Source organism: Onychostruthus taczanowskii, unplaced genomic scaffold (genome assembly GCF_017590055.1).
Source record: "Onychostruthus taczanowskii isolate IOZ18803 unplaced genomic scaffold, ASM1759005v1 scaffold145, whole genome shotgun sequence".
NCBI lineage: Eukaryota > Metazoa > Chordata > Aves > Passeriformes > Passeridae > Onychostruthus > Onychostruthus taczanowskii.
The window spans coordinates 290,230-314,564 of record NW_024498630.1 but is presented as its reverse complement, the minus strand read 5'-3'; the positions used below and the strand labels follow the sequence as shown (position 1 = coordinate 314,564).

The following is a 24,335-nucleotide window of genomic DNA, read 5'->3' as shown; positions in this document are numbered from 1 at the left end:
TCAACACTTCATTTTTCGGTGTTTGGTAGTCTCCAGATAAGCTTCCTTTTATTCTCCTGTGTAATGCTACTCATTATCGTGTAGCAAAAAGGAAAGTTAGTCTCTACTTTTATCTGGGACACTCAGTAATGAGTGTGCTGAGAAAGCATTCCCTTAACACTTATACCTGCTTAATTATGATCTGGATTTTGTTAAGACTAGATTGCATTTCAGAGGCTGTCTGAGAGCACATGAGAGTACACTGCATATGTGTGCTCGCCTGGGTTACCAAAGGCTGGTGACATCTATGTGAGAGAAGTGTTTTGACTGTCCCTCTAAGCTGTAATAGCTGTGTTGAGGTGAGAGAGGAGGTAGCATTTGGCTTTCTGGAGGGATGATGTGAAAGAGTTTAATATCTACATTTTGGAACTGGGCACCTAAACTTCCAGCTCACTTGGAGTTGGAGTTACTTCAAACCCTCAATGTTTGGTTTCACAAACTTGATCTCTGACCTAAAGTTTCAGTTCCAATATGTGATACAGCATTGCTAACAAAGTGCAGTGATCAGAATATTTATGACAGCCTATGAAATAGGCTTATGGGAATATGCAATTAGCAACCTGATTAGTGTGTTGGAAGTTTAGCACTCTGAATAAGTAAGTATTTTAGCATTGCGGTTAAAAGTTTCAGGCAGCAGGAGAAAGCAGGAGCATCTGCAATCCAAAGCTGTCTTTGTTCTAGTACAGTGTTTCTTTTGAGCATTAAAGTTGAAAGGGGTTCCCTGAAACTTTGCCCAGAGATTGTTTAAGAAACCCTCCTTTTTCTATTACTGCATTTTTTCCAGTGTGGAATACTGATGTAGTTTATACTGGTGGAATAGTTGCTCAAGTCATCAAATTGTCAGTGGACTTCTCTTCAAGGATCTGTACGTAATGATGGACCTTTCTGTGTCATGAAGAAACACAAAGATTCTTTCTCGAGTCCCTTTAACTCAGTGTCTGCTAGCAGCAATAGAACAGTGTTTATTTGTTACATAGTGGCTTTATCTGCCACAGGTAGAGTGTTACATAATGAGAGCTTCTCTGAATCAAAAGAAGAAACCTGTGTTTATTGCAATAGTAATTGCACTCATCTGTTCTTTGTACATCCAAGAGTAATTATAGCATTTTATATTTTTATAAAACAAGACTCTGCTTGTTCTACTTCTGGTGTTGAAGTCTATCGAAATGCTAGGGGCATGTGTGGGCTTGAGGTATTTTTTCCTTATGGTTTGTTTCGTTGGGTTTTTGCAATTTTTGGTGGGTAAGTGGGGTTTGTTGTTGTTGTGTTGTCATGTGTCTGGTCATCTCTATCTGTCTGTTGATTTACCCAGTGTAACAAAAACATTTTTCTTAGGCAATTTGAATATTTAAACTAAAAAAAAAAAAAAATCCTGCAACACAGATGTGTTTATTAGGATTTTCTTTGTAAACTGACTTGAATTATGGCTGGATTTATTTAGTAAAATTTTACTACTTTAAACACCTGCCTGATACTGAAGGGAGGTTGCTGTTCCATATCAAAAATGCAGGCTTTTGTCAACTTGCTTAACATGGTCATTCTCCCTCCTTGGTTTTTGGGTAAGGTAGGCATGTGCAGAACATGGTGCAATTCCAATATGATGGAAGTTCCTACATGCTGGACCTTCTTTGAGATCTTTATGCACGGCTATGCCATCTGTAAACTGGAATTAGTCATCAACCGTTTTAATGGAGATCCCTGCTGAGTAGAATGTGAAACCATGAGAAGAGCTGTGAGAAGTTTTAGAGGCTCAGGGGAATTGAGCAATAACCCTTAATTAAAGTGCTGTTCGGCAATATCTAACTGCTAGTAATGTCACAAAGTGCATGCTCAATGTTGTGATGAAAAATTTATAACTCAGTAGCCTGCTGCTCTGCTGTGGCTCCACTTGGATTTTTAAAGTTGCTTGCTTTTGCTATTTGCAGGTGCTTGTTGCAAACTTGGCTGCTAAGTACAGGTACATACAGTGGCAGTCATTTGAGTGGTCAAAACCAAGGGAAATAACTTATGGGCATAGGAGTGATAATTGCAACAGAAGGTGGTAAGATCAGATTCAGCATGGATGAAAAATGTTGCATTTTTCAAGCAAAGCCGTGGATGTTGCCTATGTCCTGCCTTATCACCAGGTGAGGACTTTTACCATGGTGGTCCTGCCATCTCGCCTCTTTTTTTCCAGTTTTCAGTTGGAAGTTTCATCACAGAAACATCATATTTTATCATGTTTCTTCACAAATTTCCTTCAAGTACCAGCAAGTCTGAGCCTTCCCCTTTTTCTTGATGACAGATAAAATGTCATCTTTGCTTTGCCTGAGTGTAATCTTTTTTAGCATTTCTAGAATCTGGTAAAACGTTCAATTTAAATTGCTTCTTTGCTGAGTGTGTGCTTCCTAGTGATGGCCAGGAATTTACCCACATTTGAGGATTTGAGCATTTAATACTTGAAATCTGTTTTCTTTAAGATACATGGTGTTTAGTTTTATGAAGTGGTGTCTAAAATTAACCTCTTATCATTAATAACATAGGCACCCTTTCATAATTGGAAAGACAGCAACTAAGAAACCAAAGATGGAATAGGAAAAGTAATTGTGGAAACATGTTTCTCCAAGTGAGATTAAATATATGTCTGTACTAAAATGCTGAATAAACATGGCTGTTCTGTTCCTACTTTATGGCCTGAAGCTTTGACAGAAGTTTTCTCATCCAGAGCCTTTTTTCCTTTCTGCAGGTCAAACAATCTGTGTCTTTGGTTTATTGTCAGGTACTTCTGTAATAAATGTGATTATTACTAATCAAACATTTATGTTGTGTACTACAGAAGGAGCATGGTTTCCTGTCAGCATGTGTGTAGGAAACCTCTCCGTGTGCTACAGTTTTCTCTTTTTCTGCATGGTGAGAGAGGAGTGGGATGCTCTGACATCCCTAAAAAACCCCAGAATAATACATATTGTTGATAGTATAGATCTGTTTACAGTCAATAAGCGCAGCTGTGCTTTTTAAAAATAATCATTTTTCTTTTTTTTTTGTGATGTGGGATTCCTGCTTTTAGTCTGACTAGCTGTGTTCAGTTTCACCTTCAACTCTAAAGAGAGTAGAATAATATGTTATAAATGATGTCTAGAACAGTTTTCAGACTTTCTCAGGTATAGCAAGAGACTAAATTGGTTTTTCCCCTCTCTATGATCTTCATCAGATAATTTATGCAAGTTCAAAATTACAGGATGTATTATGTTGCCTCAATTCCATTAATTTCAGTAAATTTATTTGTTGTCATTGTTCCAAGTTACAAAACTGCTTCTAAAGGGATCTGAAGTAGAATCAAGGAGTCACTGTCAATGAAGAATGTGCTTTAAACTAAACCAAGTCCTCTTCCAATCAATGTTGTGGGATGTGACCAGTATTGTGTTTATGTTAGATACTCAGAAAGGTGCAACAGCTGAAGATTTTTTTTTAAGTTACTTAAATTCTTTTTATGGAGATCCACATGAAACTTTAATATACTTTGAATATATCTGATGTGGTTGATTAACGAATAAGAGAAGACAAGGAAAGTGGATGGACAGACACCTTTTTCCTTCTGTCCCCTTGGACTTGTGCATGTTTCTTATGTCATGATCATCAAAGGGTGTGTCCTTCAGGGGACCACAGAGATAACCACAGACAGTACAGCCAGCAGGCATCTTTGCAATGATCTTTTGGTGCTAGTGAACATCTGAAGTCTCGTGGTAAAAGCTGAGTTTGCTGGCACACTCAATACAGATGAATTGAGGAGTGTTGTACTAAGATTTTGTTTGTTCAAAAAACCTTTTTAGACAATGTAAAACTTGTGTTTCCAGAGAAATTTGAACTATATCATATATAGGGATGCAAACAGCAAGAGACAGCTGTTGTGGCCAAGGGTTCATTCGCTATCCTAAAGGGCAAGATGTTGCATTTGCAAAACACAGCTTCCTTTTTTATATTTGGAAAGTTATGGCCTTATCTAAATAAATTTGCCCCTCCTGGTATTCATGGTTACAATCTTTCTGTACTTCTGCTTCTCCAAGGAAGAGGGGAAAAAAGGGAAATCAGACTTTCTGTGGTGAGCTGATGTGCAGTGTGGGTGAATTGAGCTGTGTTCTAACAAGAGATTGAGTGTGGGGCACTGTAATAAGCGACTGCATTGATGTAACAAGGTGAGTGGAAAACAATATTGATAGGGAGTTCAGATTCATAGATGATCAGCATTAGTGTGGACCAGATTCTGGGTGTTATCAAAATTTTAATAGTAGGCACTAAGGAAGGGCTAAAATAAGGCTGTTTTTTGTCTGGTACGCTTCATGGAAGTCAAGCAACCCTTTAAGAAGGTTCCAGTACCTTGAGATGAGCTCTGTTAGTCAGAGCATGGTGCTAATAATGCCAGAGTTGTGGATTAGAATGCCATATAGGCCATTAATTTGGGCTTGTTGATCCTCTTGTGTGCCTTCCAAGTCATAATATTCTGTGAGTCTGTGTCAGTAATAAGATGCTCCTTTTTTAATCCTATTCTGCATTTTCAGGTTTGAATAATCCACTTTTTTTTTTTTAATGTAATCTCCACACAGACAGTATTAAGGTTGTTGGGTAGAAAATCAAGTGATTGTTTTGGTATGTCTGAGCAGGTATCAATGTGGTCACGCATTGGCCATGGTCAGCGTGTGTGACCCTGCGTGCTGCTCCAGGCAGACAGATGTCTGCTCACCCATGTTTGCATATTTACATTTCAGCACCTGCAAAACACGAATAAATGTTCCTTGCTGTAATCACAAGTTGACCTGTATCAAGTTAATAAAAGAGTTAACCTGTATCTATTGCAAGGATGACTTCAAAAGTTTTGGTATACTCAGTGTGCAGAGTATTGCCACCAGATTTCTTTCTGGCGAATCACTAGTTTAGAGTTCTGTGCTGTGACCACTCAGTTTATAATCTACTGTGTGGAAATAGTAACTGGTATGACTGAGCTTCCCTGTCTCTGTGAAATTCTCTACAGTAAGGCTGCTAGTTGGTATTTTTTCTAGAGATTTTACCTCTTTTCAGGTATTTCTGAATGGCTTCCAGGTTTGTTATGGTGTTGTTCATATCAGTGTGACCAGGCAGATGAAAAGAATTTATGATTAGGCTTGGTCAGCCCACAGTTTGGCTTATTTGTGTAACTCACAGATGAGAGGAGATTTGTACTGAAATATCTCATACTGTGAACTAAAAAAACTCTGATCAGGGGAGAGAGTGATGTCTGATAAAGTAATGTTAACATGTAGATAATGTGTCATAACATCTTGAATTTCTGCTGTGATTTGCCAAGACATGGACTTGGATGGAAATGTTCAAGCTTCAATTTATACTTGGATGAGAATATGTGAACTGAGTAGCATGGACTCATGGTCATATCAAATTAATGTTCTCCTTTATCTGTCAGGGGATATCAGAATATTTTCTATCTGCAGCTACTCTTAGATTTTCCCATGAGAAATTGATATGAAGAAAATAAAGCTCTCAAAGTGGAATGCAAAAAAGTAAATCTTAGCAGGAGGGTAGCTGGCAAGAAGAGGAAGGAAGAAATTAATTTTGATAATGCTCAGTTGTAGAAGCACAGAGTTTGATTAGAAGGATAACTAGTAGTTCATGCTGATTAAAGATCATTACACCTAAAACTTTAGGGGCTTGTGTACAGGGTGAATATCTGCAAAGCTGGGAAAAGGAGTTTCGGAAAATAACTTGTAAATGGAAATGTGAGAGCTGATACATTCGAGGTTATGTGTGTGTTTGCAGTCTGTTCATTTGCCAACCTTCCAGCTTCCCTGGGCATTCAGCTTTTTACCTAGAAACATCCCTTGTTTTCTTTGAAAGAATTCTGGAAATATTTCTTTCTCTACATTATCTTGCTCCTTTACACCCTGGACCTTCTTTTGTTACTATTTCTGCTATTTCTCTTTCGTTGTCTTCTAAATACATGAATTTTGAGTTTTGAAAATACTGGAATACTTTAAAAATCCCCCATAAATATGTTCAACATAGTAGTATTTCCTGAACATTGCATGAAACTAGAAGGTGAGATAAATAAATTAATTTTTTGGCCTTGCTGTGTCTGTTTTAAACAAATACTGGACTTTGTGCATTCTTTTGCACCAGTGTCCAGGGCCTGTCATGTGTATCTCCTGCCTTGTTGTGAGTTTTCTTGTTTGAAAAACTGGGGCAAGAGAAGATAATGGTACTAGACTGAAGATAGGAACAGTACTCTGGGAAAACAAGGGATCTGAAAATCAGGCCTGTGGTTATCTCTCTACTAAAAAACATTTAATCGTGACTGGGAATGTTGCCAGGCACTGCAAGAGAATTGTTCTCACTGTTAAATTGTTAGCTTGAACCTTGGCATGTGTTGGCCTAAGCCAGTGCTTCCAAAAGAGACTTGGGCAGAGTTCAGGTCTTCAGTGTGTCCCAGGAAGTGTTCCATTAAGTAGTTTGCATATGGTTAACCTTTTCTGGACCTTAAGAGATATTTCTGTAGTGGATTTATGCCCCTTGCTGCTAGTTGGCCTTGCAATGGGGAATATCTTAGGGTCTTTTAATTTCTGTATGTGAACTTGAAAGTCTTAGGTCCCAGAGGAATGCTTTATCCAGCAAACCATTAAGCCACAAAAACCAGTAAATCAGTAAGCAACAACAAAAAAAGAAAATATCTTGAACTAAAATGATGTTTACAATAGAGCCTATCTAAATTTTCTTTTTGTGGTGACCTTAGCAAATCTTTCTGAAATTAGGAGGGTTCTTTTTGTCTCTGATAGCATTTGTAATCTTAGTCTATAATACTTTCTGTCTCAAAATAATAGTGTTTTCTGGTTTTATTAAATTGTTTTTAATCTTTAATGTAAATATCTGTCAGTTTAGCTTTAGATCAATGCCACTTCTGTTGGTTTTGCCTGGGATACAGTTAATTTTGTCCCTGAGAGCTAGTATGGGGCTGTGTTTTTGATTTGTGCTGGAAACAAGTTTGGTAACACAGGGATGCTTTAGTTCCTCCTGAGCAGGGTTTACACAGAGCCAAGGCCTTTGCAGGTCCTCACCCACCCCACCAGCGAGGAGGCTGGGGTGTGCAGGGAGCTGGGAAGGGACACAGCTGGGACAGCTGACCCCACTGCCCCAAGGGGTATCACACAGCACGTGGCATCATGCTCAGCATGTAGAGCTGTGAGGAGAAGGAAGAGGGAGATGTTCAGGGTTATGGTGTATGTCTTCCCAAATCACCGTGAGACGTGATGGGACCCTGCTGTCCTGGAGATGGCTGAACACCTGCCTGCCTGTTGAAGAGGTGGATGTATTCCTTATTTTGCTTTGCTTGGAGGTCTAGCTTCTGCTTTATCTATCAAACCATCTGTATCTCAACCCTTGGATTTTTTGATTTTGCTTCTCTGATTCTCTTCCTTTTCCCACCAGAAAGGAGTGAGGGAGTGGCTGTGTGTGCTTAGTTGCTGCCTGGGGTTAAACCACAACACACTTAAGAAATGGGACTGTGTTGTCATGGTGGTTTGTAAATCACAGAGGCACAAATGGCTGTCTAGAAACAGCATAAAGAAGAGAATAATGAAGACATTGAATTTCCTTTGTGAAATTGTGCCCAGAGGAGGGCAACAAAGATGGTGAAGGGGCCGGAGCACAGGTTCTTTGAGGAGTGGCTGAGGGAGATGAGGTTGTTCAGCCTGGAGAAAAGGAGGCTCAGGGGAGACCTTACCACTCTCTACAACTCTTTGAAAGGATACTGTAGCCAGGTGGGGTCAGTCTCTTCTCCCAGGCAGCCAGTGACAGGATGAAACATGTTCTCAAGCTGCACCAGGGGAGTTTATATTTGATATTAGGAAAAAAATATTCCTGTCATTGGAATAGGCTTTCCAGGGAAGTGATGGATTCATCATCAAAAGGTGTGTGCGTGTGGCACTTGAGGACGTGGTTTAGTGGTGGATACGGTGGTACTCAGTTAACAGTTGGACTTGATGGTCCTAGAGGTTGTTTCCAGCTTTTAAGATTCTGTGATTCTAAACCATGCGGTGTATCTGTATTTTTCACAATACTGCTATCTTCTTCAGACCTTTTATCTCTGAGGATGTGTTACAAGTAGATTTTTGGTGGAAGGGGAATGATTGACAGTATTTTTTTCTCTGATACAGGCCTTTGTCTGTGGGATAGATACATTGTAGACCGTGGGACATGTAGTTCATATGAAGGACAAATGTCATGGCAATGCCCTTGCTTTTTCTTTTGTTTTAGGGACACTAACTAGGGTCTTCAACAACCATGAGCAACCCTTTCGTGCAGATTGTGGAGCCACTGGACCCGAAACAGCCTTTGAGGAAATTCTTTAATCTGAGCAAATTGGAAGATGTGAGATATGGTATGTTGACAACATAAGATAAGCATTTTGTTAATACTGATGGATAGAACCTGAGCAGTCTTGGCCACATTGGATGATACTTGGTCTCTGGTGAGAACTATGAATTCAAAAGGCAGATCTTGAAAACAAAATTTCTGCAAAATTTAATTATTGACATTTAGAATGACAGAAATATTGGCAAGATCACAGTAGTATTTTCTCAGCATACTGTGCATACAGCAGTCTTGTTTTTGCTGAGTGGGTGAGGAGAGCTAGGCAAAACTAAGAGCACAAGTTTTCTAATATTGCTAAAGGCTGGATAGGATCTAACACTGATATGTATGACTGAACCAATCAGAAAGATTTTTCAGCTTTGAAAACAGTAGTGGGTAGAGAATCCTTTCTGAGGAGGCTTTTTCCTGAGTTTCTCTGACATTTCCCAAATCTTTCAGTGGTACTGCTAAAAATCTTAGTGTTGCTGCCCTTGACTTAGAAACTTGAGTATCTCTACAGTAGAGTTATCTATGGGTGGGTGTTTGGTGTTTCAAAAGGAAACAGGTGATTAAGGAGAATTCAGGGAACAAGAGGAGGAACATTTTATCTGAATTATAGCAACACATGTCCATTACAGGCTCTGATATGTGAACAGTCAATTAATGTCAGTCTTGGTGGATGGAAAGCAGAGAACAGTCTTAAAGAATAGACAAATACACGTGTGGTGTTACCAGCTGATCCATTCCAGTATTCCAAGAGTGATAACCTCCAGATTCTTTAAAGGAGAAAGGATGCAATTCTCACTATCCAGCATAAAAAGGGAATAGCTTAGCAGGGAAGGGCAGGAGAAGATTCTAAAAACCCCCAAAACAACAACAGTAACAATAACCCCCAAAACTCCCAAATAAACAAAATCCCTCAAAACAAAACCCCCAACAGCAACCAACCCAAATTGTTCTGAATTACTGTGTCCTGAATAATACATGGTGTTTTTTTTTACAATAGCCATAATGAGGTCTCACTGAGATTAAGTGACTTTTATATCTTGAGGCCAGCCCTGTGTAGAAAGTTGGAACAAACTTCTCAAAAGATTTTAAAATGTGAATATTCTGAGAGACAATCAAACAATTATTATTAAAGTGAACAGAGGAGGAAGGACTGAGACATGTTTGGGTTTTTTCTTCACACCCATTCCTTGTAGTAGAGCTGTCAGGACTGCTCCAATAGTATTTGTGTCATCATCTTTAAATATTTCTGATTTTAAGTAAAAGAAGATTGATAGATGCAGAGTCTGACTTTCAGTCAATTTCATCTTCCATCTCTTGAGACAAAGAGACTGCATAAACCACTAAAGCTGTGCTTTCCAACATGGCAGGTAGAAAACTGTGCTTTTCCTAGTACATTTTATGTCTGTGTTCAGTAACAAGAGTGAGACCAAACTGCAGAAAAACAAGGTGAGCACAGCATATTTTCAGGGTAGCTGTGCTATGCAGGATGGAAAAGTCCCTCAGCAAAGATGCCTACTGTGTCACAGGAGCGGAGATGTAAACCTGCTGAAAGCATCAAGTGGAACAGGTCAGTTAGTACTGACCTGGCAAAGCTGGAGGGGAGAAAAGATGTTTAGATAATCGGAATAAAGCCTTGTGAGAACATGAGGACCTGTCTGCCCCAGACATGAAACTTTGCACTTGCTGACCTATGCCCTAAGGTAAAAACTGAGTTTGTTCCTTGCCTCTTACCCATGCAGCTCGCCTGCCATTTTCTATTCGAATCCTCCTGGAAGCAGCAATCCGTAACTGTGATGAGTTCCTAGTGAAGAGGGGAGATGTTGAGAATATTCTCAACTGGAAAGTGATGCAACACAAGAATGTTGAAGTGCCATTTAAGCCTGCAAGAGTTATTCTGCAGGACTTCACGTGAGTCTGATGGTCTCCAAAACAAAGAAGAGGGTCTTTTGAGAGTGCAGCAACGCTCGGCTTGGGGTGGAGGGGTGAGCTGAGGGGAAGAATAGCAGTGAGATATTTGGAAAACCCTTTTTCAGCATTCCTGGATGTCATGCTACAGACAACACTTGGAGAGGCAAACACTTGGAAAAAGAGCATTGAAAAAAAACTTTTCTGAGACGGAAAAGTTTCTTCACAAAACTTGAAAACAGAGGAAGAAAATGGTATTGATAAATTGCATCCAGTTGAGGAAGTTTGGTGTTTAGAAGTTATTCTTTGAAGGGATGAAATTCTCTATTCTCTCTCTCTCTCTCTCTTTTATTTGGTTGGGGGTTTTTGTTTGTTTTTGTTCCCCAGGGGCTCTTGCTTTTAATTTTCTACCTATTTCAGTTCTCATTTATAACCCACATAGTTTCTTCCTCTTCTAAATCAGTGTTATTATAAATATATTTTTAAAGACTTCTCTGCTGTTGAAAAAATTAGTATATTATTTTTCCCAGAAATGCAAATTGAGATTCCTCCCTAATGGACTCTAAAAACTGGGCCTTGTTATTGCAGTGAGTCCTCAGGTGTCAGTAATAATAGTCCTTGTTCAATGTAAGAAAGTAAATTTTCAGGTGGAACAATAGCACCTAATTGTTCTAATACAGATTGGACTTGCAAGTCTACTAGCTGTTCTTTGTACCTTTGTACTCTGTCTTTATAAAATATTTTAGTACATCCATGGTAAGCCCAGTGCAGCTATGCTGCCAGTTGATTTTCTTCCTCAATGGTAGAGTGTCTTAGCTGTCATAACCTCTGTTATGCATTTTCACAGAGGTTTTTGAAATGCTAGAGACCCAGTACAGCTCAACTTAAAGACATTGGAAAAAAATGGCAAAACTTCAAATGAAAGAAGTGCTGATTTCCTAGCTATTTTTCATCCACTAGCTGTTGTTAGTGTTTTGAAAAACTGGAGCAGAGAGGCAGCTGAACTTTCAAGCAAACATTGTTCCTTCTCTTACTGCTCTTCTTTCTTACCCCCTACTCCTGCTGAGTTTTAAAAATGTGCCTATAAGTCTGCAGAGCAACTGCATTCCTGGAAAATGAGCTCTTGGACAGGGCTCTGAGGACCTTTTAGAAAAAGGCAGCTTTGGCAACTCTCCAAAAGTCATGCAGCAGTTACATTTAGGTTGTCCTGTTTTAGAATTATCTACCTTCCTAATTAGGATTATTCTGTATTTATCTTGAGTTGTTCTAAGACGGTAGAAGGATATTGTGTCTGTTCCATATTAATTGTATAACATTCATAAGTTGGCAAAATAATTCTTCTGCTGTTTTCTTCCTATCTTCCCTCCCTCAAATTGCCACAGGTAGAATAACACAGAATGTCCTATTTTTCTTATAAAAATTTTATCCTGGAATGTCAAACTGCTGAACAATATCAATTAATTGTGTCTTTAGATAATGTGGATCCTTTTTCCTGTTTATTTTTTGTTAATTATTCAGGATTTTCAAGGTAAAATTCAGTAGGAACTAAAAAACCTTTTACTGCTGTTGTTGCATGGTTTCTGATATTTTAAAAACATTTAATAACTTCCTTATGGTCATAGTTAAAAACATGAAGTCTTATGGCTTTGGGATGCTCTTACAGAAATGCAGTTTTTTCAGTGGGTTGCTCATTGATGCCAGCTCCTTATGAGCACATCAGAGAACTCTCTGTTTTAGCAGCCAGCAAAATCAGATAAGCAAGTATGTAAGAGGGTTTTCCAAGCTGGTTGAAGATATTATGGTAGAACATATCTCAGTAGAAAACTGAGAATGTGTGTGCAGACAAGCACCAGAAGCTGTGTTAAAAGAAATACTGAAAAGTGCATGATCTCTTAGACAAGTCAAGTGTTGAAATGCCAGAAGTTCTGGTTGCTACTCATTATTTGTTTGCATTGAAAATGGAGGAGTGCAGTTTGGTTTGTATGTGACAGTAGCTATCTGTTCTGTATCTCAGGATTGTTGGTTGGTGTTTGTTTTGGTTTTTTTTTTTTTTTTTTTTTTTTCCTTGTTTCCAAATTGTTTCACCTTGCCCATTTTATTTCTCTTGTAGTGGCGTGCCTGCTGTGGTTGACTTTGCTGCAATGCGTGATGCTGTGAAGAAACTTGGTGGGAACCCTGAAAAAATAAATCCTATCTGTCCTGCTGATCTTGTGATAGATCACTCCATCCAGGTTGATTTTAACAGACAGTAAGAAAAAAAAAAATCACTCTTTACTTCTTAATGGTAGAAAGTAAACTGAATCCAGTTACTGGTCATCAAGGTAGCTCTGTTGGTGATACTGTTAGCATTTGTGCTAAAACATTCCAGACATTGGGAAATTTTAAAGTTGGACTGTTCTATCAGCTGTGGTGAGCTGGAGGGAGAATTTTCTCTGTCTGTGGTGTATCTCTCAGCAGCAAAAGCCTGTACTAAACTGTTGATAGAAACAGACTCATTCCAGGCCTGTGTTTATTGTACTTCTCTTTAATAATGCTGCATTATTATTAATTGCTCAGAAATGGCATTTTTCCCATGTGCACTTTTTTGACTCCATAAGGGTTTTTAGAAAGGATGAATGAGAATATTTCCTTTCTTTCTCACTCCTCTAAGAATAGAGGTGATCTACACTAGGCTCAGTTCTGAGGAACTGCTTTTTGCTTCAGTGCCTACAAGCAGAAGAGCATGAGATACTGTCTACTGCAGCCTCTATGAGTTCTGGAAAGAAACATAAGGCTATTCAGTCCTCAACATCTGAGGACAAAGATACAAAACTTTCTAGGATTCACTAGACCTACAGTGAAATAAAAGACCTCTGTATACAGGTCCTTCTGCCCTCCAAGGTACATAAATATGGGTCTACTGAACTAATCTTCCAAACAGCTCCTGCAATCACATGTTTTATGGTGGTTTCCTTCCACCTTGAAGTTTTTTGGCATGCTGTTACTAATCATTATTTTTTGTCACAGCCTTATTTTATTTCTATTAGGCTCATTAACATATGCAAGAAAATAGAGATTTTTCTCTCATGTAGAGAACATTGGCTGGATTTATGTTTCAGTTCTTTCAAAGTCTGCAGGCGTAAGTTAGGCAGCTGATTGAAGTAAAGATTTTGTTAACACTGTTTTGAAACACAGAGGCTTCAGGCAGCACTCTGTCATGGTGACAACAAATGAAGTTGCAGGACAGTTGCGTTCCAGTTTCCTTTACTACCTTGCTGATTCCTTCTGATTTAGTTGTTGGAAAAGTCACATTTCTCTAACACGCAGTGTTGCTTTTCTCAGGCTACAACATTTAGGCCTGCCAAATGCAGATTAGTATTTACATGTGAAGCAGAGTTCAGGTATTATCTCTTAAGATTTCTTAAATCCTTTTCATTGGTTGCCTGTAGTGATATTAAAATGGTGCAAGGATCAGCATTCACATTAGCTAGTAAATCTTTTTTTCTTTCAACCTTTGACTAGATATAAAATTCACATTGTAATTTTGGTTCTGACAGCTGATTATTTTCATTTGCAGGCCAGACAGCTTGCAAAAAAATCAGGACCTGGAATTTGAAAGGAACAAAGAAAGATTTGAATTCTTAAAGGTACCAACAAGAATAATCTTATTTACATGGAGAAAAGTTCAGTGGATGAAAGTTCTTTCAGTGCTCATATTGAAAACATTTTACTCTAATTCCTTTTGTTTCAGTGGGGCTCTCAAGCTTTTAAAAACTTGAGGATTATTCCACCAGGTTCTGGGATCATCCACCAAGTGAACCTGGAGTACTTGGCAAGAGTGGTGATGGATCAGGATGGCTACTACTATCCAGACAGCGTGGTTGGCACTGACTCGCACACCACCATGATAGATGGCTTGGGAGTGCTTGGCTGGGGTATGTACAGCAGTGGATCACGAGCAGTCTCTTGGCTCAGGGAGCTGTGTTTTGGGCTCTGGTGAGTTGATCCTGGTTGGCAGATCACCCCTACCTTATCACTTCCTCCTCCCTCCTCCTGCTAGCACAATGGGGGAAGACAACTGTTAGCCCAAATGCAAGATTAAAGTAATGGGTAGAGACAAAGACAGTTTAAGTGAAGAAGGGTGAGTGCAGTGAAAGGAAATGAAAGTGATGTGAAGACAGTCAGTCGCCAGCTCCAGTCAGCACACCAAAGCCCAGCCAGTCCCTGGGCAGTGGCTACTTGGGAAAGCCCACCTCCCCAACTGGTGATGAGCCTGGTGTTTTATGGCATGGAATATGTCATTGTTCCACTCTCATCAGTTGTCCTGGCTATACCTCTCAGTGTTTTTCCCACCCCAGCTTACTTGCTGAGGGGCAGGGTGAGAAACAAAAAGCATTGATGCTGTGTAAGGACTGCTTAGCAATAGCTAAAACTCTGGTGTGCTATCAACACCGATTCGGTCACAAATCTAAAACATGGCATTGTCTGGGCTGCTGTGAAGAAAAGTGATCTCTGTGCCAGCTAGACACAGTTACATAGCCTAATCCCAAATGCAAGTAACCTGATAAGGTCTCTTACAGTTATATAAGACTTTGTAACTAAGCTCCCCTTTCTGATCTCTGCCTCAGATGATTTCTGCTACAAGTGTGGTTGGCTTTGTTTGGGTTTTTAAAATATATTCTTTTCTATTCTGCATTTAAATGACAAGGAAATAGATAAGGAAAATATTAAATAAAAAATAAAAATAAATAAATAAAAAAAGAGAGTTGAAGTATCACTGACCATCCAATTTTTCTTGTGTCACTTGTCTACTTTAAAAGTGTTGGATTATCCAAAAAGTATTGCAGTACAAATCCATTAGGTGGAAGGTGATGAAAATTAAATCTGAGTGACTTAAATATGGTTGGAGAGGACATTATGCAAAACAGAACTGTGAAGTTCTAATACCAGTACTCTGCACAATATTTGTTACAGGAATAGATATAAATAATTTATTTTTCCTTGTAGTGGTGAACTGAAGTGCTTGAGTTATTGAATAAATAGGTAACTATGGAGCGGAAGTATTTGTGGTCATCCCATACAGTAGTAAAGACTTCAGCTGAGCCTTTATTTTCCTGTGATGTGGTGATAGGAGTACTACTGAAAGAGCTATTGTACGAATATGGAACACACTGTGTTTTTAAAGAGTATTTGTTAGCTGTTCACGAATGTGCTTGTGAAATTCTGAGCACCACATGCGGTAGGACTTTTTGATTTTAATAAACCACCTCACCTATTGTACTTCAGCAGTATTGGTTGAGTGAGACTTTCTGAATCAAGGGTGAAAGAGTTCCTGGCTTAGAATACAAAGGTAAAAAAGTTCAATGCATCTAAAACATGACATCTTTGGGATTAGACACATCTCTTATTCCATGTGTGGTTGCAGCATATGCATGGAGCATATGATTTAGATGAAGTTATAGCACTAAAAACTGCCTGGAAAAGTGTGACTCTTAGCCTCAATTTTTCTCCAGAATATGAAAAGTATTGATGGACACAGTCTATAGCGTATGGGCTCAAAATACATATTCTTGGATCCAACATTTTTTCCAGAGGCTGGTGTTGTTGAACTTGGTTCGTGACTGTCAGTGGTAGTCAGTCAGTTATTTCAACTTAATTGAATGTTTAAAAATGAATCAATGCCCAGTGAAAGAAGGCACATGATTGGATCTGTCACAGCATTATCTTTTTAAATTAACAGAGGTATATTTTTTTGAATGAAAGAAATTAGAAATTATTTTTCAGAACCATTCTTAGGTTACGTGGGAAAAAGAAGTGGAGTAGTGATTTGGCATTCATAAGCAGCTATTACAGGCAGTTTTTTCTAGCCTAGTATTCATTAAGCTAAACAAAAGGTAGAAGGAGGTTTCAGAGAAGAATATAAATATACAAGGGACTTTCTACAGGCAGAAGGTTATAAAACTGCTTAATGGTTCAGGTGCTTAATGCTAAGTTGCTAGATAATAAACATCATGGCTTTGTTACATTGCATATGACTATGACATCTTAATATGTTACCTTAATAAATCAGCAATATTAAGTAGTAGCTGGAATTCTGATAGTGAAGTTGTGCTTATGCAACAGTTCCCACCTACATATTCCCAAACCCTCTTGAAACATAGCGGACATAAGGGAAGGTATTTCTGTCTTAAAAAGTACCTTTTATGTTAGCATTCATTAGTAACATTTCTTTCTTTCAAAATAATTTCTGATTTTTTGTTTGGTGACTAACAATCATGGTCTGCATATGTTTCACGCACAGCACATATTCAGTGCCATGTCAGTGGTTCTTGGTTTGTTGCGTTACATGTTTGAGATATTAAATAAAAATTTTACATCTGTTATTGTAAAAGTTAGCCATCCTTAGAGTAAGTTACTTAGATTCACCTAATATCCCATCTAATGGCTTAGGAACAAGGATGAAAATATGGAACAAAATGAAATTAAAACCCCAACCTTGCAGGAACAGTAGAGAGATGAGGAATGCCTCTTAGGAGAAGACTCAGACTCTCTGCTTTCTCTCCCCTTTCGCAACTTAAATAGAGTGCTCATCAGGCAATTGGCTTAATGAGTTTATCTCTGATGTGTTAGTATGTTTCTGAATAGTCACATTGTGTCCTCCTGTTGTTTGCAGGTGTGGGTGGCATTGAAGCAGAAGCAGTGATGCTGGGGCAGCCCATCAGCATGGTCCTTCCTGAGGTGGTCGGCTATAAGCTGGTAGGAAATCCTCAGCCACTGGTAACATCCACTGACATTGTGCTCACCATTACCAAGGTAAATTACCAAGATTTGATATTTTGATATTACTGCTAAGAGATAAACACATTCTGTAGGACAGAGCCACTGTACAGAATGTGTAAGAACCCTATGTGTGCTTCCAGGTAGTAATTTTGAATTTTTAAAAGGCTTTATCACTGCCTGTGGATTGAATTCAACTCATTAAGGACAATTTTCTAGGCAAATCTGTTTCCCAGAAGCCACACAATATATATGTTAGGATAATTTGGAATTGAGTAGTGTTTTGGAGCAACAGTGCTTTTTCCTCTGCCTCAAAAAATCCCTGATGACTTGTTTTTTGAGGTCACCACTTAAAATAAGGCAATATAAAATCTGGAAACCAGACAGTAAGCATTGCAGTCTTATTTCTTCTATGTGCAGGTGTTTGATTCTTGTAATATGTTTATAATATGTTTTGTCACTCTGTGCATTGTCACTGAATTAAGAGTATTGCTGGGTCAGCATTAGTGTTGTTGGAAGTCAGAAATCTGGTACAGAAGGTCAGCATTGAATGCTGTCTACAGAGACACCTTAAAAAGGGGAAAGCCAACATTTTTCTCATAATTTTATTCAAATGTTGTGTATGTTCAGTTTGACTCATGTACTGGTGCAGTTGGTTCTCCCTATTTTTCCATCTTCCTGGGCTCGCTGTGTGAAGAGTCCCCACACAGTTTTCTTCCTCTTAGAACATCACGTTGGGAAAATTACAATTGTGAGACAGTCTAGTTTAAATTAAAGGAAGAGCAAGTTTTAGAAGAAATATGGTCCCATGTTGTACCTTATTATTGAAACTTTACATCTCGGTGTCCTCATCTACAGTATTTAGTTTCCTGTTTTCAAGGAAAAAAAGCTTCCTGGTTTCAAATGGCTGTAGAAATCTTCACAAGAGATTTCTCTGAGTCAGAAGCTGGATTTCATAACAGAAATGCTAATGTCATTTGACACATGACAATGACACAGACACTGTATTTTTATAACAGCATCTTCGCCAAGTTGGAGTAGTGGGTAAATTTGTGGAGTTTTTTGGTCCTGGTGTTGCCCAGCTGTCGATTGCTGACCGAGCCACCATTGCCAATATGTGTCCAGAGTATGGAGCAACAGCTGCTTATTTTCCAGTGGATGATATTAGCATTGGGTACCTGATACAAACTGGTGAGTATAAGAAGACACCACAAGTTAAGAGGCAATTGAAAGGATGCCAGGTCTATATGACATTGGCAGTGGGATTGAATCAGGTGAAGCCTTCTGAGCCTCAGTTCATTTTTTTATTGGTATTTTATTAGTATTGGTACTTACTGAGACTAGTTTTTGCACTTAGGATGCATGTTTAGGAAGAGCTGATTGTTGGATTTATGGCAGCCTGCCAAAAATCTGAATCAAGATTGTCCAGATGACAGAAATAGGAAGCTAAGATTTTGTTCTGCAAAAGCCACTAAGTCTGCTCAATTGGTTTGGTTTTAGTGAATCTCTAATATTTGCCTTGAAAGGGTCTTGTAGTGCTATTGACATCGTGCCTGTTATGCACTTTTTTTTGTTCTGTCAAATGGTGGTTCCTCTGTTTCACTTGCATTTTGGTTTTGCTGTATCTGGCTTTCATTTTAGGCCGCGACAAAGAGAAGGTTATGTGCACAAAAAGGTATCTTGAGGCTGTGGGAATGCTAAGAGATTTCAAGAACTCTTCTCAGGATCCAGACTTCACACAGGTTAGAAACGACTCTGTTTGCTGTCTCCTTGCTTTATATCCTGTCCTATTTTATTGTGACAATTGTCTGTTTTTCACAGAAACTAAGAAATAGTCAAGGAATTCCTTGTCCTTTGCTTTGGTCTGCACAGCTGTCTTATTTTAAGGCTCAGTGGAATGAGTCAGCTGGCTCTTCAGGTGTGAAAACTTGGGTGTAGGTATAGATTGGCTCTCAGATGACCTCCAGCTGGGGCAGATTTTCAGTTTATTTGATGGAGCTTTGAGAAGTCCTTCCAGACTGAAGGATACTCTGAAGAGCAGCTATGGAAATAATGTGGATGTTGTGTGTGTAAGCCCTGTTTGCAGTTTTTTTCTGTTCAACCAGTTATTTTACTGTGTGAATCAGGACCCTTAGAAGCCCTGTGTGGTAACCACAGAGCACACAAGTAATGTCCTCTGCAAGACAATTAAGATCTTACTCTGTGTCCAGGAACTCAATATTCCTGGTTTTGTCTGCTGTAAAATTTTATCTTGTAATTTGTGTTTGAGTCTGCATGATTATTCAAAAATCTTAATAGATTTGGAGGATGTAGCGCATTATGAAAACAAAGTTGGAAAATTGGTGAGGAATAGATGAATAGTCTGCTTTGTTTTGTATCAGTTCCAGTATTTCTTCACATCATTTTTTAACCTGTTTCTGGCATGTGAAAAGACAAATTAAAAAATAATTTATAATGCTTAGATGCTTTAGTTACATTGGGTTTTTCAGTAACTTTAGTACTTTTGATAGCCATACCTGTGAGCTGGCAGCATCTAAAATTAGAAGTGTTCCTTTTCTTCTGATCTTCCCATTCCCGTGCGTCTTCAATAATTTCTGCAAATAATGATGTGCAGACTTAGCATTGATTCAACAGCAGAGGTAAGCATACCTGTAGCTTACCTGACTTCTACTTATCAGGCAGTGCCCAACCACTCTCTATTTATCTTACTTGAACAGGTTGTCGAGTTGGATCTCCATACTATTGTGCCTTGCTGCAGTGGACCAAAAAGACCTCAGGACAAAGTTGCTGTGTCAGATATGAAGAAGGACTTTGAGACTTGTCTGGGAGCCAAGGTAGGGACTGGGAACATTTGGGCAAACAAACTAATTCATGCTTCTAAAAGCTGTCTGGTGTCCAGGAACTACGTTCTGGGGTTTTGTGTTGTTTGTTTGCCTACTGAAAAATAAATGAGGATATTTGACTGCAGTTTCGAAGGTGACAGAAGCAACAGGTAGTTTAAAACTGTGATGTTGCTACTCTTGCATGCAAGTGTTCATGCCCTATTGGAGTAGTATTTCTTTCTGATCTTAGGCCTAACACATTTTTGACATAGATTGGAGATTTCTGAACTCTGCCACAATGGGGGGTTGTTAATAGAGGGGACAAAATACCTACTGCACTGAGTTTTGAGACAGCTACCCAGCTCTTCAGCTCTTCAAGCATTCCAAGCAGGTTATGCCCTGAATCCACGATGTAATTTTGCACTAAGTATTGAATCTGTTCATCAGAGCAGAACTACATGTGTCTCTGTGACTCTTGGATGTTGGTGGTAAAGACGGAAAACAATGACTACATGCTGCATCATCCAGTCAAAAGTGGTCATTGAAAAAGGCGCTAGATTTATATTTGAATGAATATTCCTGCATACTTTAGTTTTCTAAATCAGTTTGAATCTTTACCTGATACAGTAATCATCCTTGTTAAAGGCATTGCAGAACTCCAGTGATGTAAAAGAAATCTAAATTACAGCAGTTCCCAATAATTCTTGGTTTGTTACATTTTCCAAACTCCATTAGGTGATCTTATGCTTTCAGATCTCTAAATGTAATTTTTCATGGCATGAACAGTGCCTACTTGCTCTTTGGTTTTTTTCCAACTATCTGACCTTTGCCTCTCAAATCAGCTCCTGGTATGCATGCAAGCTGGTATACATTTGATAATCCTGGTTTAAAAATCTTACATGTTATGCTAAAATCTCAGGACTAGATTGTGTGCTAAGACTATGTGTGATCAGGAATCTGTAACATCCAGGAGTAAGAAGCATCTGAGAAATCTGAAGGAGGATACATTCATGCTGGAAAAAAATAAAAACATGTTCTGCTGCAAAGGCTGCCTGTTTTACCAGTAAATATAGAAGAGGAGAAACTCCAGAAAAAATAATTTTTGTCCACCGTGTTGGTTGGCCAGAGAAGCAAGCCTTCACCATCAGACCTAAAAGCACAAGCATGGATGTGACTAACAGATGATTTTCATTGGTGAAAAAACAGCTCATACTAATGTTCAGTTAAAATGTTTATGTAAACCACTCATTTTGATTCTTATTTTCTCCTCCTACAGCAAGGATTCAAGGGATTCCAAATTGCACCAGACCGACACAACAGCATAGTCAAATTTAATTTTGAGGGCCATGACTTCGAGCTTGCTCATGGTTCAGTAGTGATTGCTGCCATTACAAGCTGTACAAACACCAGTAATCCTTCAGTTATGTTGGGTGCAGGTAAGCTGATTTGCCTAATGTGCAGTAGTTTCTCTTTGGCTCTGAATGTGTGTCCTAAAGATGACAACAACAACACTGATGTAATTCAAGGTGTACAGTGCTGGTTTTGTGATTTGGAGTGTTAAAACTGAGCTTAGTTTCTAAGGGTAGCAAAGGACATGTGGAAGTGGTAGCTAGAAATGTAGGTTGACAAAAATGTATTTTTCCTGCTCTGTCTTTTCTACAAGGAAAGCTGGGACTTAATTAAGCAACACTTTTGACAGTTTTCCAAATGCACAGAAGCTGATATATGGAGATAAGAAGAGGCTATTGAAAGTCAGAGCCAGAAGAGGGGCAGTGAAGAATGGTCTTTTGGAGCAAGTGAACTGTGAGGGTGCTCTGAACTGTCAGCAGAGTGAGGAACACACATTTAGCTAGAGGTTGTCCTCTGAAGTTGTTACAAGAGTCTGGGGACATGGTAGGTGTGAGTAAAGAAGCAAATCGTATTCTCAGGGATTGCCAGCTTTGGGCCTTTTCATTTACATCTTAACTACATCCAAGAGAAAGGCAGAGGTGAGCTTGGTATGCACCACTACAGAACAGTTAGTCTGACTTGGTTGTATAAAATTTCGTGTCAGGAGATAGTTCATTTTTAATGTGATTAGTCAGAAAATTTGTCATTCCTAATGTGTGCTTCTGGCAGCAAAATAGGAAAGTAGAATGTCAGCTCAAAGGGTTCAGTCTATACTGGACAAGTTTGGCCCAGTTCCCAGGCACTTGGCTACATGTTTGCATATTTATTTCTCTCCTCTGCAAACTTATACATAGATGGTATCTGTCACTGTATGATGATTGCTGACTAGTCTGTCAGACTGTTCATGTGATGCAGACTTTATTCCTACAAAGGTCAGAAGGGATGTGCACTGGGCAGTGCAAAGGCCATTCACCAGAGAGGATTAAAGTATTCCTGGTTAAAGTAATATAAATTCTATTTGTTCCTGTGTGGTACTGGGAAGCTTTTGGGCTGTCAACAGTCTCTGTCAACAGTCACTTTGTGTTTGGCTTTTTTATGTGATATTTATCACTTGCTTTTAGACTAGCATCTATATTTGCATACTTTACATACCAGCAGTTCACGCCCTCCCAGGCCAATGGTCATTTAAACTCTAGCAAGAGGTTCAAAGTCCCTCATAAACTAAGATGTGGGGCAAAGGAGAAGCAGTGGAGAGACCTGCTCATTTTCTTACCACTTTGAGAGGAATTGAATTGAGTTCAGAATTGAACAAGATGTCCCAATCCACTTGTCTTTAACAGGACAGCTAGAGCAGCATACCTCTTTCCTCAGGTATGCATTCTGCATTATTACAGAAATATACCTGTATTTCTCTCTTCCAAGGATCAAGAAGTGGGTTTTCTCCAGGCAGACTGTGTTTGGCTTGTCTATTCCCTTAGTTCTAGGTGGATGTATCCCTCAGTTGTGCCTGTTGAGGATAGTTTCCTCTAATGTTTGGCTCCCAGGCTAAAGATAGGCATTTTTGGCCTTCTCTGAAGCAGTAGGGATACTGAATGCACTTTGAATGCATTCATTACTATGTGATGCACAGCACCCTCAAGAATGTAGTCGTAAGGATTTTGGTGTATGTACTCAAATTTAGTGGCTACTGTCACCTTTGCTGCCTTTCTGTACAGCAGCATTTATGTTTTGACCTTGACAAGGAAGGAACAAGTAATTCTGTCAGTCTCTGATAACTGTTGATAAACAGCAGTGTTGAGAATACCCACAAGAAGCACAATAGTTTGGCTTTCAGGATGAAGTTTTGCATAAAAGTAAATAAACATACAATGTTCCCAATTAAGTAACCAAGATAAAAAAATCCAGGATATGAGCAGTTGTTTCAAACTACTGCTATCTATCCTGTGCACTATGCAGGGGCTGTGTGTCAGTGGGGGTACTGGGTATGTACTGTAGGAACTTTGACAGCCTAATCTGACCTTAAAAATATGTTGGATTAAGGTTGCTCAGAGGAGCTGAGGTTCTGGCATTTCCTTGCCAACTTTGAGAGTTTGACTGTGCTATCTTTTCAGAACTGGTAGAAACAGCAAGACAGAGGCCAACACTTTCAAACAGTTGGTTGTTAAAGTCTAGTTCCTAGGATGACTGTTCATGGTCTCATTTGCAGAAGTATCCAAGAACTCCAGTTTCTGCAAATTCCTGTAGTAGCTAAGGACCCTTAACAACTTCAGGAATAGGACCGCTTCTTTAAATCCACGTGTAAGCCATCTCACAACACTTAAAAGTGTCATGGTCCAGGTCATGTCTAACAAAGGTGCCAGACAGCTGGCAAAGACAAACCAGTTTGATGACATCTTCCTGTTGGAGATCATGTTGGATCAAAGCACAGCTTATGTCTGTTTTCTTATCTAAATTAATGTCATGTGTGAGGGGGAAAATGAAGCATGGGAATGTGAAGTTTTGCATAGTTTACCTATCTGCTGCTTCCTTTATGTTCATCGTGGAAAAGAACTGGAGAGGACTTGTTCTCTGAACATGCATCTCAGTATGGACAATTTATTTCAAAGGAATATTCAGGATAAATGTGTGTCTAATAAGATCTTCCACTGAAATATCTCTATGCATATTACAAATTCAGGAGTAGTAAAACAGCAACAAGTAAAACTTGTGCAACAAGCTGTGGATTGTGAGATGTCTTGTTTGTGGCAAGGGTCAGCATTGGTGCTCTCGTAGCCTTTGGCTCCTGAGGGCAGCAAGTCCTATGCTGGCAGTTGTTTCTTCTCTGGTTACTACACCATGGTAAGTGGGAACTTAACAGACCTTCGTTGTATTTTTTGTGAGACGTCCGTCTTACAAATAGTGCTCTGAATTTTGAATGTCTTCTTGCAACCCCAGTGAGTGCATCTTACTAAATGGAACTTCCATCAATCTTCTAGTGGAAGAGATATTGCAGGCTGGATGTACAGTTCAACAGAGCACTTGTCCTCTAACTGGTTGTCTGGAATT

The 24,335-nt window shown here is 39.1% G+C and overlaps 1 protein-coding gene across 1 annotated transcript in view; it reads left to right on the top strand.

Moving 5' to 3' along the window:
- The window catches only part of ACO1 (aconitase 1), a 35,544-nt gene that overhangs the window by 3,128 nt on the left and 8,081 nt on the right, over positions 1 to 24,335 (top strand). Inside the window, exons 2-11 of the mRNA XM_041398382.1 lie at positions 8,314 to 8,437; positions 10,158 to 10,326; positions 12,434 to 12,571; positions 13,880 to 13,949; positions 14,054 to 14,237; positions 16,976 to 17,115; positions 18,099 to 18,270; positions 18,721 to 18,821; positions 19,797 to 19,913; positions 21,178 to 21,337. Coding sequence (XP_041254316.1) covers positions 8,341 to 8,437; positions 10,158 to 10,326; positions 12,434 to 12,571; positions 13,880 to 13,949; positions 14,054 to 14,237; positions 16,976 to 17,115; positions 18,099 to 18,270; positions 18,721 to 18,821; positions 19,797 to 19,913; positions 21,178 to 21,337 — 1,348 coding nt within the window. The 5' untranslated portion in view covers positions 8,314 to 8,340. The remainder of the gene's footprint in view (positions 1 to 8,313; positions 8,438 to 10,157; positions 10,327 to 12,433; positions 12,572 to 13,879; positions 13,950 to 14,053; positions 14,238 to 16,975; positions 17,116 to 18,098; positions 18,271 to 18,720; positions 18,822 to 19,796; positions 19,914 to 21,177; positions 21,338 to 24,335) is intronic.